Below are 15,510 nucleotides of genomic sequence, written 5' to 3'. Positions count from 1 at the left end.
TTAATCTTCAAATGTATTTAATGTAACTTTTCCACCTAATATCAAATGCCCCTTTATTATCAGATTTACCAAAATACTTCCATCTATTAACGCTCTATATTGCTTAAGGTTACAGGTGAGGTGGAGCCCAGACATCCTCAATTGACTTTGCCTGCCAGCCAATCACAGATATCCTTTTCTACTTATGGACAATTTTGTCTTTCATACCCCTGTGAAGATAATAAAACCACACAAGATGCAGGAAGCATGTCTGACGTTTTCCCTCGTTTTTACCGTATTGTATTGATTTTGAGTACATTCTAGTTCACTGGGTTTGCTCCTCCTCAGTCCCTGCCGATTCATGTGCGTCATCCACAGGCCATATGCTGCCTCAGAACTGGAAAAAAATACTTAGTGGATGAAATGCAGTCATACCTCTGACCTCATCTGATGTTTTTACCTTTCTGTGGGTGGTTAAGGGGAAGACACATAAGTGATCTGAGTCCATTATTGTGAAAGAAACACACACATTCACACACAATCGATGAGGACACGACTCTGTGGGGAGACTGCTCCAATGCCGTAAATGCCAATGTTCATTTTGCCGTTGTTTTTTGTGACGTTTCGACCGCGCGTGCATGTGCGTGCATGCTTTTTGTGTGTGTGCACAGCTTCCCCTCAGAGTAAACAGCTGTTGCTAGGTAAAGGTAGATTATACAGCTGACCTGGACCCGAGCTGTTTGCTCACAACCAGATGAGCATAGCTAATCAGTCAGTATGAGTGTTCACATGTCCAATTCACAGTGATTGAGCACATCTTCCACCTTTGTCTTCTTTTGTACATGTCAATTACAGCAAGAGTCCTTGTGAGCCATGTTTGTTTGCGTTCACTACACAGCTTGCTTGATATGGACTCCCTCTTTCCTTTGTGTGCTCATTCACAGCTCACCAGCTCCAGCTCATCATCAGTAGATCTCACTTCCTCTCCCGCCTGAAAAACATCAACTGATCCAAAGACGTTGTCAGGTTAAGCAAGAATTGACATCCTGTTGTATGTGTTGGAGAACATTTGAATTCATTCCCATTTACAGGATTTGTGCCACATCAAATGAAGAAAAGTGAAGCGGTATACTATTTAGAAAATAAGCACAGTTTTTATGACTTTTATTTTATAAACTGTGGATCAGCATGTACTGGTAGATCAGTTGATGACTTTTCCTCCTTTGTCTTGCTTGACTTCCGATCGTGACTTGCTGAGGGTACACTGGACGAGGAACTGTCCGTAGTGCTGATCCATTATTTCTCTTCTGATAACACTACATGTCATTTTAAGCCCCCCCCCCCAAAAAAAAATACAGATTTCGATTGCACGTGAACGCATCTTGTACACCTATTGCATAACGCATAGGAATTGTAATAATGATGCGATATATATGCTTTAATTAGGATATGTCTAATCAATTCATAAGGGATTTTTAATTTTTTTATTTTACTTGCTTAATTTAATCATGGCTCCTCATTCTGGGATATTTTTGGATTCACCTCTCGTCTTCCCTTGCCACTTTCTTCTCACTCCATTGAAGGAAGACGCCCAATTGACGTCATAGCAAGTGTAATTTGACGTGAACACCCTCCCTCGTCGTCGTGACCACATCCGCGCGCATGCAGACGCACGCAAACGCTCAACCATCCCCAAGTGTTTCCTTGACGGAACCGAAACGCGCATTCCCATCCATCCACCTGCAACAGAGGAAAAAATAATTGGACATCACTACTAATCAGAATAGATCAAAACAGTTCGGTGCTTGTTTTTCCTGAATCATTTCCAACCTGCGTTCTGTGATTTATTTTTCTCATCTGGTTGAATTTCCTCTGAAATGGAATTGAGATGTCGTCCCGCGATGATGTGTTGTTTTCTCGCCATCCTCTCGTCCGTGATTTCACGCTCCGTGGGGTCGTCTTTCATGGACAGACAGTATCTGAACGAGTGGGCCGTGGAGATCCCGGGTGGCCTGGATGCCGCCGAGGAGATCGCCCGGGAGCTCGACTACCAACTGGTCCGACAGGTAGGCACCACGGAGTCAGACTTCCTGAAACCAAATCACTAATTTTGATTATTGTTCATGAATTCTAAACGGTAGATTTTTATTAGGATCCTCACAGAAATCCGAATTAAGTTTTCAGTAGGCTACGTCATAAGCTTATGTCGTAAAAGAGGAACATTATATTTATTTTGCTTTCTTTGATTAGCTCATTCGAGTGGAAAAATAATAGCTTTTATGATATGCCAAAAGTACATTTAGTATTTATGATATTCAGCCATCTGATAAATTAATGGATTGAATCAATGTTTGACTCACAATTTGCACTTTGCTCATTAATGGCGGTTGGTTTCCTTGTGTTCTTTAGAATCTCTTCGCTTACACACATTAGAAGTGGCTGTCGCTGGGTGATGTGTGGTCAGTGCGTGAATGAAACATTTGCAGCAGTGAAAACGAATTTTTTTGCATTAAATTAGTCAGATCTTAGCCTGACATTTCTATTTTGCTGAATTTGTTTATTGTATGCCATGATAGTCGTAGTTTCTCCTGATTTGTAGACTGTTTATTTTTATGTATGCTGACTCATCATCAGGTGCAAATAAACAATTAAAAAGTACTACTAAACAAAAACCAAAAAAATAAAAGGGATAGTTATACTCTTCAGGTATTTCAACAGGTAGCCCTGGGCATTTCCAGGATAATTTGAGCACACTAGAAAAACGGGTTGTGCAGCATTACCAAATGAGACAAAATTCTCAGACAACTTCCCGGTAACAGGCGTGTATTTTTATGAAGAAGCTGATGATCACACTGGCAGGAAAATATTAACGATCCAAGAAAAAAATCAACATGATTTTCATGCTTCAGCTATTTATTTTCTCTGCAGATTGGGGCCCTGAATGACCATTTCTTGTTCAGGCATCGCAAACATCCCTCTAGAATGAAGCGAAGTGCCACGCACATCACCAGGCAGCTATCGGAGGATGATCGGGTGAGCGGTGCCTCAACATAAACGCAATTTGTTTTCTTGAACACAAAGTAACCTCATCCATTCCCGCCCGCAGGTGTTGTGGGCCGAGCAGCAGTACGAGAAACGTCGCAGCAAGCGAGCATCCATCGGCCAGTGCAGGGACTGCCCGGCGGACAAGCTGTTTGATGATCCCATGTGGAACCAGCAGTGGTACCTGGTGAGTCTGCTCCAAAGCCAAAAAACGTAACCGCTCGATAGAACAGCTCAAATAACAAACAGGCACGCAAGACAATACAACAAGCAGTCCAGCCAAAAGCGCCATTTGCCTAATTGGTTATGCTGTCCGAGTGGGGATGAGTGTGGCGGAGAGAAAATAATCCAACAGGATGGAACAGAACAGAGCAGATGTATTAAATTCTAATTTCCCCTGAATGGGATTTTTGGCCCATTCAAGCTGAGATGAAGCACACGACAGTCGGTTATCACACACTTCACACATTACTAACATGTTCATGTAACGTCCCGACCGTGGTTTGACCCCTTTGGATGGTGTTGCTACAGAATCAGGTCTTTACTCATGTTAATCCATGATCAACACATACACAGCATATCAGATCAGACTGAGCTCATTAGCTGGGGAACATTTATTGTAAAAGTGTAATGCCCCATAGTGCCTAAGTGAAGAGAGCAAATGAAGGAGCAGAGGACGGTGACGCACGCTGGCAGATGTGACGTTTGCTTACATTAGAGGGGACAGAGATCGTTATGTGATGGACTCAGAGAGCAGGAGAGAATTGAGCGAGATGCCATTATGCCCCTGAAAATGTAATCAGGGTGTGACTCATTGCTTGACAACATGGCTGTGATTTTTTGTTTTGGGGCAAATCAAAGGATATGCCGGTTGCAACACGATGCACTTGTTTGTCTTGAGTGTTAAATTAATCAGGCACTGGACCACACAAAAGCCTCAGCAAGTGGCCGCAGGAGTGGACGAGCCATAATTAAAAAATATAGTCTTGAAATGCCAAAAATGGAGCTGAAAAGCTTTCACCTTTTACAACACTTGATAACATTCAAAGAGCCTTTTTGTGTTGTGCCTGAGCAACCATTGACTTTTTGTCCACTTCGTCGTCTTCCATGCAGCAAGACACACGCACGTCGTCGTCCCTGCCCAAGCTGGACCTGCATGTCATCCCGGTGTGGCAGAAGGGCATCACGGGCAAAGGGGTAGTCATCACCGTTCTGGATGACGGACTGGAGTGGAACCACACAGACATCTCCGCTAACTACGTAAGATACTGTTTCCATGGTGACCGCCCCGTCGTCTCAGTCTGCTGTTTCCACAGCAACGCTGCTGGTAACACCTTGCAAGGCAAACACATCTTTTGCCTTTATTTAGCTTCTAATTTTCAATAGCTGCTCTGATGGTGGCCTAGTAAATGTTTTGTGTGAGGGGAAATGATGTTTTACTTCTACCTTGCTTCTTTTGAGTTCCTTCCAATGTTGCCGCTTTTCAAAGCCAGTCGTCATCGTCTCACCGCAGCAATGAATAGAGACACTAATGGCGAAAAGCAACCTGTTTATCGAGCCATTAAGACACATTAGTCCGAGAGATTGAGTCACCCAAGGTGCTCACACTCAATGTATAAAGAGCCTCCAACATTTTTACTTTTTTCCATTCAGCCGTCTCACATGTTCCTGGAGATCTTCTATTATTAAGTTGTATGTGGCAGCTCTTGACAAATGTGCATGGGATAATCTGATATCTTTTTTTTTTTTTTTTTTGCCCGCTCATCATCTGTCATTTTTATTCAAGGATGCAGCAGCCAGCTTTGACTTCAATGACAATGATCCTGACCCGTTCCCCAGATATGACACCACCAATGAAAACAAGTATGTTGAGAATGTTCAGTGTTTTTTTGTTGTTGTCTTTTTACATATCCAACCAAGTTTGATAGCCCTATATAATGAGAAACTTTTCAATCAGGCATGGGACCAGGTGTGCCGGTGAGATCGCCATGCAAGCGGACAACAATAAATGTGGTGTTGGGGTGGCTTTCAATTCCAAAGTTGGAGGTAAGAGGCTTTCCTCTTTAGGTAATTGAGAAATCGGTGCACATGTATATAAGACGATAAATGCTGATAGGTTGGCCGGCCAACAAGGAACGTCTGACAATAAGCATCTTTTGATCATGTTCTCGGTTCTTTCCACTCAGGTATTCGTATGCTGGATGGGATTGTAACGGACGCCATTGAGGCCAGCTCTATCGGTTTCAGACCGGATCACGTGGACATCTACAGTGCTAGCTGGGGGCCCAATGATGATGGCCAAACCGTTGAAGGCCCAGGTCGCCTGGCTCAAAAAGCCTTTGAATACGGCATCCAGAAGGTAAATCATTAACAGCTTTTACTGATCTGGGAAGATGTGACGCTGAGATTCCCTCGAGGGCCTGTTATCTGCCCCCTGGTAGTTAATGACATGCTCAGCTGCCTTTACTGTATCCTATTTTGGATGAAATGTTTTTTCCACATTAGAAGCAATGCACGGTAGACCCGAGTGAAAACAAATATATGACTTCTTGCTTCACTGCTCTCCCATTACCCCTTTCTTCAGGGCCGAGGCGGCAAGGGCTCAATCTTTGTTTGGGCATCAGGTAACGGAGGCCGCCAGGGGGATAACTGTGACTGTGATGGCTACACAGACAGCATCTACACTGTGTCAATCAGCAGCGCCTCCCAGCAGGGCTTGTCCCCATGGTACGCTGAAAAGTGTTCCTCCACTTTGGCAACAGCGTATAGCAGTGGAGACTACACCGACCAGAGGATTGTGAGTAGTTTATGGACTCCATCAGCAATTCCCAAACTTCACACCCTATGAAAATGCATCATATGCTCCCTATAAAACTAGTAACTCAAAAAAAAAAAAAAATCATGAAAAAGTTTGAATTGTTTTTCTACGTTTCTCCAGACTAGCGCTGATCTACACAATGAGTGCACTCAGACTCACACGGGAACGTCAGCCTCCGCCCCGCTAGCTGCTGGAATATTTGCCCTTGCACTGGAGCAAAAGTACGCAAATGAAAGATGATTGAGATTCGTTTGAATAAGTGATCACTAACCCCGCTTCCTTTTCCACGTCTCTTCTCCAGTCCAGATCTGACTTGGAGAGACCTACAGCACATTGTAGTCTGGACGTCAGAGTTTGATCCCTTGGCTAATAATCCAGGTTGGAAGAAAAATGGAGCGGAACTGATGGTCAACAGTCGCTTTGGTTTTGGGCTTCTCAATGCTAAAGCCTTGGTTGACCTCGCTGACCCTGCAACATGGAAGCACGTGCCGGAAAAAAAGCAATGCATTGTGAGGGACGACTCTTTCCAGCCCAGGTATGGCAACGTTTTGAATGAAGCGGCCTTATTTGAGATAAGTCGCTGATGAACTGTGTGACCCATTGCATCTGAACTCAAAAAACCTGCAACATGTCTTAAACACACATCCAGAACAAAATCAAAACAGTTTGGGGGTAAACAAAGATCTTTTCAACCATCTGCGTTATTAAAGATACAGATGGTTGAAAAGATCATTGTTACTCGTGACAGTAACAATGAGGCTTAATCCGAGAACATTCTTGGTGCCATGAACATGAATTGGAAAGCTTTTGGTTTTTTTCCTCATAAAAATAAAAAACAACATCTGGGTCATTTAAAATGTAGGTCATGTTAATTGATAATTGTCAAATATGATTTGATTACTGGCAGAGAATGCAAAGCTGCCAACAAAACCAGGAAGCATTCTGTTTTGTTTTATTTTTCAACATTTGTTTGGATTATTTAGTGGCAGCACACGTTGCCCCTTAGAAACTACCAAGCAGATGTGACAGTGTTCCATCACCATGGACTATTTATTATTATTATTTTTTAAATATTCCCTTCTATTCTATCACTCCACAGGGATTTGAAATCAGCAGGAGAGACAACCATAGAGATTCCAACTAAAGCCTGTGCAGGACAGCAGGAGTACACCATCACCTCACTAGAACATGTGCAGGTGGAGGTCAGCATCGAATACACCAGGAGAGGCGATCTTCACATCACGCTGACTTCGCCAGCTGGTGAGACAAACGCTCAGACACACACACATACACACACCGAACTCTCGGGAAATAACCATGTGCGTTTTATTTTTTCCCAGGCACCACCACGGTGCTGCTAGCTGAGCGCGAGCGTGACACGTCCTCCAATGGTTTTAGAAACTGGTATTTCATGTCTGTCCACACATGGGGTGAAGACCCCTCCGGTACTTGGACCCTCAAGATAACTGACAATGTGAGTTTTAAACTTGACGGACAGATGACGATTAATAACCTGAAATCAGATTCTTATTCCTCCTGAGCGTGATGTTGTTTTGTTGTAACAGTCGGGCCGTATAGAGAACCAGGGTCGTATTTTGAGCTGGAAGTTGATTCTCCACGGAACATCCGAGAAGCCGGAGCACATGAAAAAGCCTCGAGTGTACATTGCCTACAATGCTGTGCAGAACGACCGGCGTGGTGTGGAACATATGGATGACCTGATGGAGGTAAGTTAGAGCACGTTTGAGACGGACGGGATAACCAATTGACATTCGAGGTGATTGGTTTTCATCCGAATTTTTTTCTGTACAATTACTATACCATAATTAATTCTTCAATTACAACTGAATTTGATGAATGAGTGTGCTGTGACACTTAATTTATTTTCAAGCACATCAGGTTTTGGAGACATTTTTAATATTTGGTTTTTAAGTTTGACCTATTAAAGCGTGCGTAATATTGTGTGTGTGAGAGAAAGAGAGAATCAGGAATTCTGAAGCAAATGATGTAATGGTTTAAATATTTTGGGGAGGCTGAACATGACGTAATTAACTTAATCTAAACCGTAGGGAATGGATTGAATGATTGGTTTTGTGAAAACAAAATTTTGCTACATGAAGAGGAAGCAGAATGGATTTGTTTTGGATTTAACAGTGGAATTGTGTTAATATGGAATTGGGTGGATCAGTGGAACTGTGTTTTTTGGTTTGAACATGAGCTTTGTTGGAGGACATGGTCATGTATATTAAATCTAACAAGTGGGCATAGGAAAGGAGTAATTGTCACCTAAGTTATTATTGTTGGAATTTTTTTTCACTTGAGTTGTGCAAGGCATGTTTGTACATTGTGGATGCTGTTGTGTTCTTACATTAGGACCTTGAAAGTAAGGCATAGTGATCATGCGACGGACAATCTGGGGGGTTGCGGCACCCGCCATACCAGACCACCCAGTGGGAGAAGCGTCTCGCCATGCCGGTCCCGAAGGTTCCTATAGGCTGGATGACTTCAACGCAGGGAATGATATTAATGAGATCATCAAGTTTAGGGTCCACGTTGACTGATTAATATATAGGTTGTTGATTTGGCTTGCTTATGTGCTCCACAGGTTTCATTGCTCATCATAGGGTGCAAACTCAGTCCAATATGGGTCACATATTTTGTTGGATTTCTTTAGACTTGTCCATAATGCGCTGCACCACACTCGTGATCCCTGAAGTTAACGGCATTTGAGGGGCCTAGTCCGAGGGGGGCGGACCCCGAATATTGCCTTGTAGGGGATCACAAGCACATATAGGATTTTTGCATACACAAACATGGGTTTTAGGGTGTTATATCGCGGTGACCTTTCCTCCTTGCTTGGCATTTTCTTATCTATGGCACCCTTGGCACACATATTAGTTGATTTCAGTTAAGGCCGTGGGCTCACACATTGTCACACGGGCTAGGTTGAGTCACCCCCCATGTGGGTGGGGGACCAAGAGTAGAAGAGTACTCAGGGAATCCCAGGGGATGGGATTAGACTTTCTTCCACAATCTTGCAGATTAGGCTCCATGGCTTTGTCTTGATTTTTCTGGCATCCATTAAATAGTTCAACAGAGATTATGCAGTCTTGTTCTCTTGGCAAAGATAAAAGTATTAGTGAAGTTTCCCTCTGGACTTTTTAATGTCATGGTTACCATGTAATGTGCTCTGATGTTTCAGAAAAAAAATCCCCTTGTTGCTGAACATAACTCTTTATGAATTCATAAATATTACATATTTTGTATTATTATAAGAACTACATGTACTGTATTTATATGAGAACCTGGGCTGCTAGAAAAAAAAAACGAGGGGAGATTCAGAATCAGTGCAAAAAAATAATCTAAAAGTTAACGTAGCTTCGATTACAATATTTCGTAAAATAAAAAATTCTCAGTATAATTCAACAGTTTAATAATACAGTAGAGCTAAAAGACTAAAAGACAAGTGCATTATAACATTACGAAAAAAATATTTGACATATCTGTTTGCCCTTATAACAACCAAAATGTATAATCTAATACTGTATCCATAACCTCAAGATGGCAATCATTAATTTCTAAACAATCGAGAGAGCGTAACGGGAATCGTATGCTTTTCCTCTGTCATCACCAAGTTCTTTTGCACCGCTTGATGTCATCAATGACATGTGATTCTATCTTTTTGATCTGTCCGGCGATGCAGGAAGAACCCACTCAGGCCCGTCCGCCTACGAAGACTAAAACGCAACCCTTAGCTCCTTCTGCTGCCGAAAAGAAATCCCAAAAGCCAGCAACAACTCCCTACTCCCCCACACAGGCCTTGCTGCGTCTCCTGCAGACAGCCTTCAACAGGCAAAGCCTCAGCGTCCAGCAGCCCCAAACAACCTGGGGGAGGAAGCAGCCTGGAAGGATGTCCTCCCTCCTGGCAACAAGAACCCCCCCACAAAAGTTGTACCAAGCTTTGGACATGATCAATAAGTTCAGGGGCCCAGGCCACAATGTCTTCAGTGACTATAGTGATGGCTTCTACAGCAGCAAGCCGTACAGGCATCGAGATGACCGCCTGCTGCAGGCCCTGTTTCAGATGTTAGATGAGGACTAGAAATGAGAGAGAGAAAGAGAGGGAGAGAGATTTGTGTTGGTTGGGAAGCAGAGGAACGTGGCAAAATAGGAAAGGAGGAAAAAAAAATTGTGAATACAACGAAAAAGACCTCAAAGGTCTTTTATTCCGTTCTGCGTTGTCCCCCAAATGCTGCATATCGAATGTCCTTACTTTCATTTCATTAGTTTTGGGCACTGATTTCAGTTGGTCCATTCATCGTAATCCAAGCATGAAACTGCAGATCTCTTTGGTCTGCAGTGAAAATATATACAAAAATATCTTAACTTTCTTTTGCATTTTTAATTTATTTTTTTAAAAGTACAATGCTGCATTAAATGAAATATTTTTCTAAGGATCCTCATATTTTATGAAAATAATATACTATCAAACCCCGACACAGTTTATTCTTTCACTTGATTTTTTGCAACTTCAGCATGGATCGAATAGGAGCACTGCCGAATGGTTTTTAAGATTTTATGTATTTCAGTGATGTTTATTTTGTGTCCATAAGTTAACAAATATATCTTTAAAGTAGTGCAATATTGATTGTGTCCATAAGTTATCAAATATATCTTTAAAGTAGAACAGTATTGATTAAGTGTTGGCACTACTCTGGTACTATTGTACCTATCCGATAAAGTAATCATCTGTGCAAGCACATTTGTCTACATTGCATTCATATTATATTATGATTATTATTACAAGACAAAATAGTCATCTTCACTCAGTCGCAAATTTTAAGTCAGCTTTTTCAATTTAGTTTGTCCCGAGTGAGCTTTAATCTATTTATTATTATTTATTTATTTATTTGGTTGTCCCTATACTTCCATGTGAAACTGCCAGCCCCGCTTCTCTGCCAACCAGATGGAAGGACAAGGATAATGTTTGGACAAAATGCTGCACTGTAAATTATCTTTAGCGTAGCCTAAATTTTGCTCTTTTATGTTTGTTTTGGCTGATGCTACCGTTCGGAATTGTTTGCACAAACCATTATTATGTTGCAATTTCTGTAATGGATGTACAAAAATAAGAGACTTATTGTAAACTGCAAATCGACCTCCTGAGTGTGTGGATTTTCTTACATTTGATTTCTGCAGCAAAAACACTGAGAGGTTCAAGTTAAACAAAAATCCATTCAAATAGCATAAATATTTGGAATTTGAATTCAACTTTGGGCCTTTCGGTGTGCATATTCTTTCTGTTCTTGTGTGGGCTCTTCCGTGTTACTTGCCCTGATCCAACTAAAAAGCTAAATTATTCAAAGTGCATGTCAAGTTATTTTTAGTAGATGCTGCAGGCCACTAATAATGGACAGCGGGCTGCAAATTGCCCCGAATCCGTAGTTTGGGCACCTTGCCTGAAATGATTCAAGGCAGCTACTCCATTCGTTTTCTTTGCCACAGATTCCACATGCATCTGGTTTCTTTGGGTTCGCCTCAGAAATGGAAACAAGCAGGAGTCTCTGGGAAACGGGGGAGGAGAACATTTTGGGAAAGAGGAAAAAAAGTGAGGCAACGAAACTCGAGTTTCTAAGAGTTAAGCAAAATAACCAGAAAGAAGAGCTTTGGAGAAACAGATAGATAGATAGAGCAAGATTTTTGGCATTTGTGTTTATCCAGCAGCGGGTCACAGCATGGCGCTGTTCCCATTCTGCAAGACAGCCACAGGTTAGTACAAGTTAGTATTCGTCAGCGCTCTGCTCCACCTCCTCTGCTTTAGTCACATCTGCTTGACCTGCACGCGATTCACAAGGCAGCACGAACGGCACAATCTGCTGGAAACGTGTCGAGAAAACTAATGAGGTGTTTTTTTCCACATTTGATGAATTCAAGACCTTTTCCGCATTAAATCATTTGACACGTTTGCATTTCCTTCACTGATCTTTGTTTTGTTCTCAGGCACAAGCTTGCAACAACTACATGTAGACTCGATTTGGGATTATTTCATGAATTTTAGAGACGCCGTTTTCTTACAAATAAAGTTACTTTATACGACGAGTGCAAACTGTAGATATTTATAAGCAGTGTGTGTGCGATATCATTTAATGCAGCATGCCACATTTCCATGGGGAGGCGCATCTTGAGCAGTACATTCTTTGCATTCCACTGAAGACCAGAGTGAAGAACCCAGCAACTATGGTTGCTTTCATTGTTCTTTATTGTCTGCAGACTATTGTGTAAAAAAAATAATTGTGCAAATTTTTGTGTTTATCCTCCAAATAGGAGCCGTCAGAGTGTCTAGGATACAGCTGCTCCTGTACTGTGTTCTCCTGTCACTTATCATATGTAAGTGTGTTGCTCTACTCTGATGCTGAATTAGATGCATCTCATACCTATCCTTCAAGGGGAAATTCATCTTGGCCAGCACCATGGTTTGATGCTTAGCAAATCGTTGTGGGTTTGTATTGTATTGTTTGTATTAGTATTTCAAATGGGCCCCATAATTTGTTCAGTTTGAAGCTGGTTTCTTCCAGCTTCCACACGTTCAAGTATGTGTTTGATTTCTTCAGACTTCCTCCATGGGCGTAAGGCTGGTGGCAATGAGAAGTCCCCTCATCCTTACTTTCGCCCCATGGAACTAACCGTGGGAGAAGAAACGAAGAACAGCAACGCAGAACTACAACGCCCTGCTCAGACTCCTTGGGGTGCTCCTTTGGTTTGGGGTGACAACCGCGACTCAGTCAGCCGAAGGACTGAATTTGCACAGCTAGAAGTCCGGGTAGGTCTGCTGACCCTTGTGGTGGGACCATACGCCCAACACGTGAGACGTTTCATCTCCTCGGCAGAGATCTACTTCCTGCCTAGTCAGATAGTCACGTACTATATCCTCATCGATAATCCTCGCATGTTGGATCCTCCCATCAAGTTGGGGCCCGGACGACAGCTGAAGATACTACCCGTCGCCGAGTTCCCCGGCTGGGACAAGTTGGTCTATCGCCGTATGCCCATTTTAGCTGACGCCATCAAAAACCGAATTGGCAAGGAGGTTGAGTACATTTTCTGCGCTGACATCGACCAGGAGTTTATGGCTCCTGTGGAAGAGGAAATACTTGGTGACCTGGTGGCCACCTTGCACCCCGAACACTACGGCAAGCCACAGACGGCACTTCCTTATGAAAAGGATGAAGACTCATCAGCTTATGTGAAGGAGGATGAGGGTGACTACTATTACACGTCCGAGCTCTACGGTGGGCTTATTCGCAATGTGTACAGAATGGCTCAGGGTTGCTCCTTGCTCATTCTGAAGGATCAGTCAAACGGCATGCTGGCCAGCGGCCGCGAAGAGAGCTACTTAAACCGATACCTGATCACTCATCGGCCAACCTGCGTGCTTTCGCCAGAGTACAACTGGTGGGATTCGGGCTTGGCCGCGGACGTGCCTGAGAAGAGGCTGGTCTCGTTGGGAAGGCAATGCGAGGCATTCGATGCTGCGAAAAGGGAGAAGTACCGATGTTGATGATTTGTTTGAGTGCTCCGTTCACTTTTGGATAAAACTCGAGTAGGTCTGACTTGGAGTGCATGAGATCCAAATTTGAAGCTCTTATCTCAAATCTAAACTATAAACATGGCTGACGACAAGAAAAAAACTTTGGTTTGTAAAGGCAGTCGTTTTACTAGTGTGAGAAATAACCCTTTAAATGAAAAATTGAGCTCCCTATTAATGTCAGCCAGTCTTCTAGCGGCTTTGTGGTCAGCAGCGATAAGAGTCAACAGTGTCAGTGCACACTTTCCCCCCTCAATGGGCAATCATTAACTGGAAGCTGTGCTCTTTCAAGGTCTTTAAATATCAAGTGGGAGGCGGAGAGGGGGAAAAAACTGTCGACACACGGCGATGCTCAACCTCCAGCTTACACGTGTTTATCAGCTGCTGTGTCTTGACTGCAGCAAAAACAATAAACAAATCTTGTCCTGGTGAGCAATTTTTCCATAAAACATTTGGGCCTCATTGAAAGCCGATGAGGTATATGGCTTTTTAATGACAAGGAATAAAACCGCTACGTTTTTCACCAATTCACATCAGTTCAGTCTGCATTTGCGTCCATGTGTGCTACAGTCATAATGGGAAGCTTTCAACACAGCAGATGCTTCCTTCTCACTGCCAAGAGAATGTGTCCACGGGGCCCGATCGCCACGTGGAGTGAAGTTGAACTTCAGATCACTCCAAGAATCTGATTCCCGTTTATCGCACACACATGCACACCCACGCACACACACCTGATTCATACTGAGGACACCCTTTCCTGGCATATTGCAAAATTTCAGTTAGGGGGGGTGTAGAACTATAGCTATATGCAAAAATAACTTTAGGAAAGCTGACACAATATTCTCTACTGTTATTGAAAACGATGAATGTGATGTAAAAAAATATTCATCTAGTGCTTTGTATTTTGTTAATATGTATTTTTTGAAACTTTCCTTCACTAGCAAGCATGACAAATGATGGTAAACCTGTTGCAACAGCCTCCAGTGATCTTTAGAGAGGCTTTTTCATTTGCATTCCTGTATACAATTACTCATGCTACAAGACAGCTAAGAATTTGCACAATTGTGTTTCTCAAAAGAAGAAGTATTGCAGAAATTGGCTTCTTAGTTCTATTTGAATAGCAAAATTAAAAATGTTGGTACTGTTAAGCAACTTTGCTTTATGAAAAATTCAACCCTGAGACATGCTACGTTTTGTGGCTTTCTAGCCAATACTGCAAATGACATTTGAAAACAAATGACTCTCCAAATAAACTCACTAAACTTCACAGTTAAATTCTCAATAGCCTTTCTGTGTTTAATGCTTAACCTTGAGCAAAGAGTGAGTCATTTTAACTTGTGCTGTGCTATTAAGCTATTATCCGACAGCGTTTGGACTTCTGTAAACAAGAACATTCTCAAATCAATGGAAAACAATTTCATTGTTTGCACAGTAAACTGTGATATGCTAAGACCTGTGAAATTATAAATTAAAAAAATGTGGATTTGAATTTTGTGCACATTACCCACGATTTGAATTGGCTTTACTAACTCACGAGTGTGTTGTTGTTTTAAAGGAGGTTCCACATGAAACACATCTAATCGTTTATGACACACGTATTGCTCACGCTGCCTTTGAGAGCAGTGTAAGTTCCTAAATATCACAAGAAGGGTGATTAAGTTCTAGAAGTCTTCAGTCGTACGTCAATTCACTGGAATGATGAAAACACTGCGTGTGTCACTTGTCACGGGTTGGGTGGGGTGAAGATCCATGTTAATCTGTTGGATTCACACAGGTCTTTCCACACCCAGCCTGAGGCTACGACACACCAAAACATGCTGACCTAATCTCTTGCATTGGGGGGCTGCTCGTAGCAGATAATGGAGGTGTAGCCCCCTGCCTGGTAGGGGGTCGGTGCCCATTGTCCATACTTCATATTATAACTGGGAAAGCACATCATCATTATCGTATTGTCTTTTACGTGTAGTTTGCGTCAAATATCAGATCAAATTCGCCAATGTCTAGGGGTAGGGGTTAAGGGGTCAGGGATTGATGGTTTTGCTATCTATGTATATTGTAAATTGATTAATGGACAAATTGTGGGTTG

At 42.4% G+C, this 15,510-nt stretch overlaps 2 protein-coding genes across 3 annotated transcripts; both read left to right on the top strand.

Annotated features, from left to right (window-relative positions):
• Positions 1 to 1,606: 1,606 nt before the first annotated feature.
• Positions 1,607 to 10,993, top strand: pcsk1 (proprotein convertase subtilisin/kexin type 1). Of its 2 annotated transcripts, none has more exons than XM_049734816.2 (14): positions 1,607 to 2,045; positions 2,908 to 3,012; positions 3,086 to 3,208; positions 4,135 to 4,281; positions 4,808 to 4,884; positions 4,979 to 5,067; positions 5,208 to 5,380; positions 5,606 to 5,818; positions 5,960 to 6,060; positions 6,141 to 6,374; positions 6,939 to 7,099; positions 7,180 to 7,313; positions 7,405 to 7,566; positions 9,543 to 10,993. In XM_049734816.2, exons 1-14 carry the CDS (start codon positions 1,857 to 1,859, stop codon positions 9,939 to 9,941), a joined length of 2,307 nt encoding a protein of 768 aa, XP_049590773.1. In that variant the 5' UTR covers positions 1,607 to 1,856; the 3' UTR covers positions 9,942 to 10,993. The 2 variants fall into 2 exon arrangements, with proteins under 2 accessions (XP_049590773.1, XP_049590775.1); XM_049734818.2 differs by lacking the exon at positions 9,543 to 10,993 and adding an exon at positions 8,213 to 8,939 and having other exon boundaries at positions 1,614 to 2,045.
• A 133-nt stretch (positions 10,994 to 11,126) lies between these two features.
• Positions 11,127 to 14,927, top strand: LOC125977842 (globoside alpha-1,3-N-acetylgalactosaminyltransferase 1). Its single transcript, XM_049734820.1, has 3 exons — positions 11,127 to 11,608; positions 12,164 to 12,226; positions 12,451 to 14,927. The coding sequence occupies exons 1-3, from the start codon at positions 11,575 to 11,577 to the stop codon at positions 13,395 to 13,397; spliced, it is 1,044 nt and encodes a 347-aa protein (XP_049590777.1). The 5' UTR covers positions 11,127 to 11,574; the 3' UTR covers positions 13,398 to 14,927.
• The last annotated feature ends 583 nt before the right edge of the window (positions 14,928 to 15,510 follow it).

This window comes from Syngnathus scovelli, chromosome 11 (genome assembly GCF_024217435.2).
Source record: "Syngnathus scovelli strain Florida chromosome 11, RoL_Ssco_1.2, whole genome shotgun sequence".
Taxonomy (NCBI): Eukaryota; Metazoa; Chordata; class Actinopteri; order Syngnathiformes; family Syngnathidae; genus Syngnathus; species Syngnathus scovelli.
The sequence above is the reverse complement of the archived record's forward strand: the minus strand, read 5'-3'. Positions and strand labels throughout refer to the sequence as shown.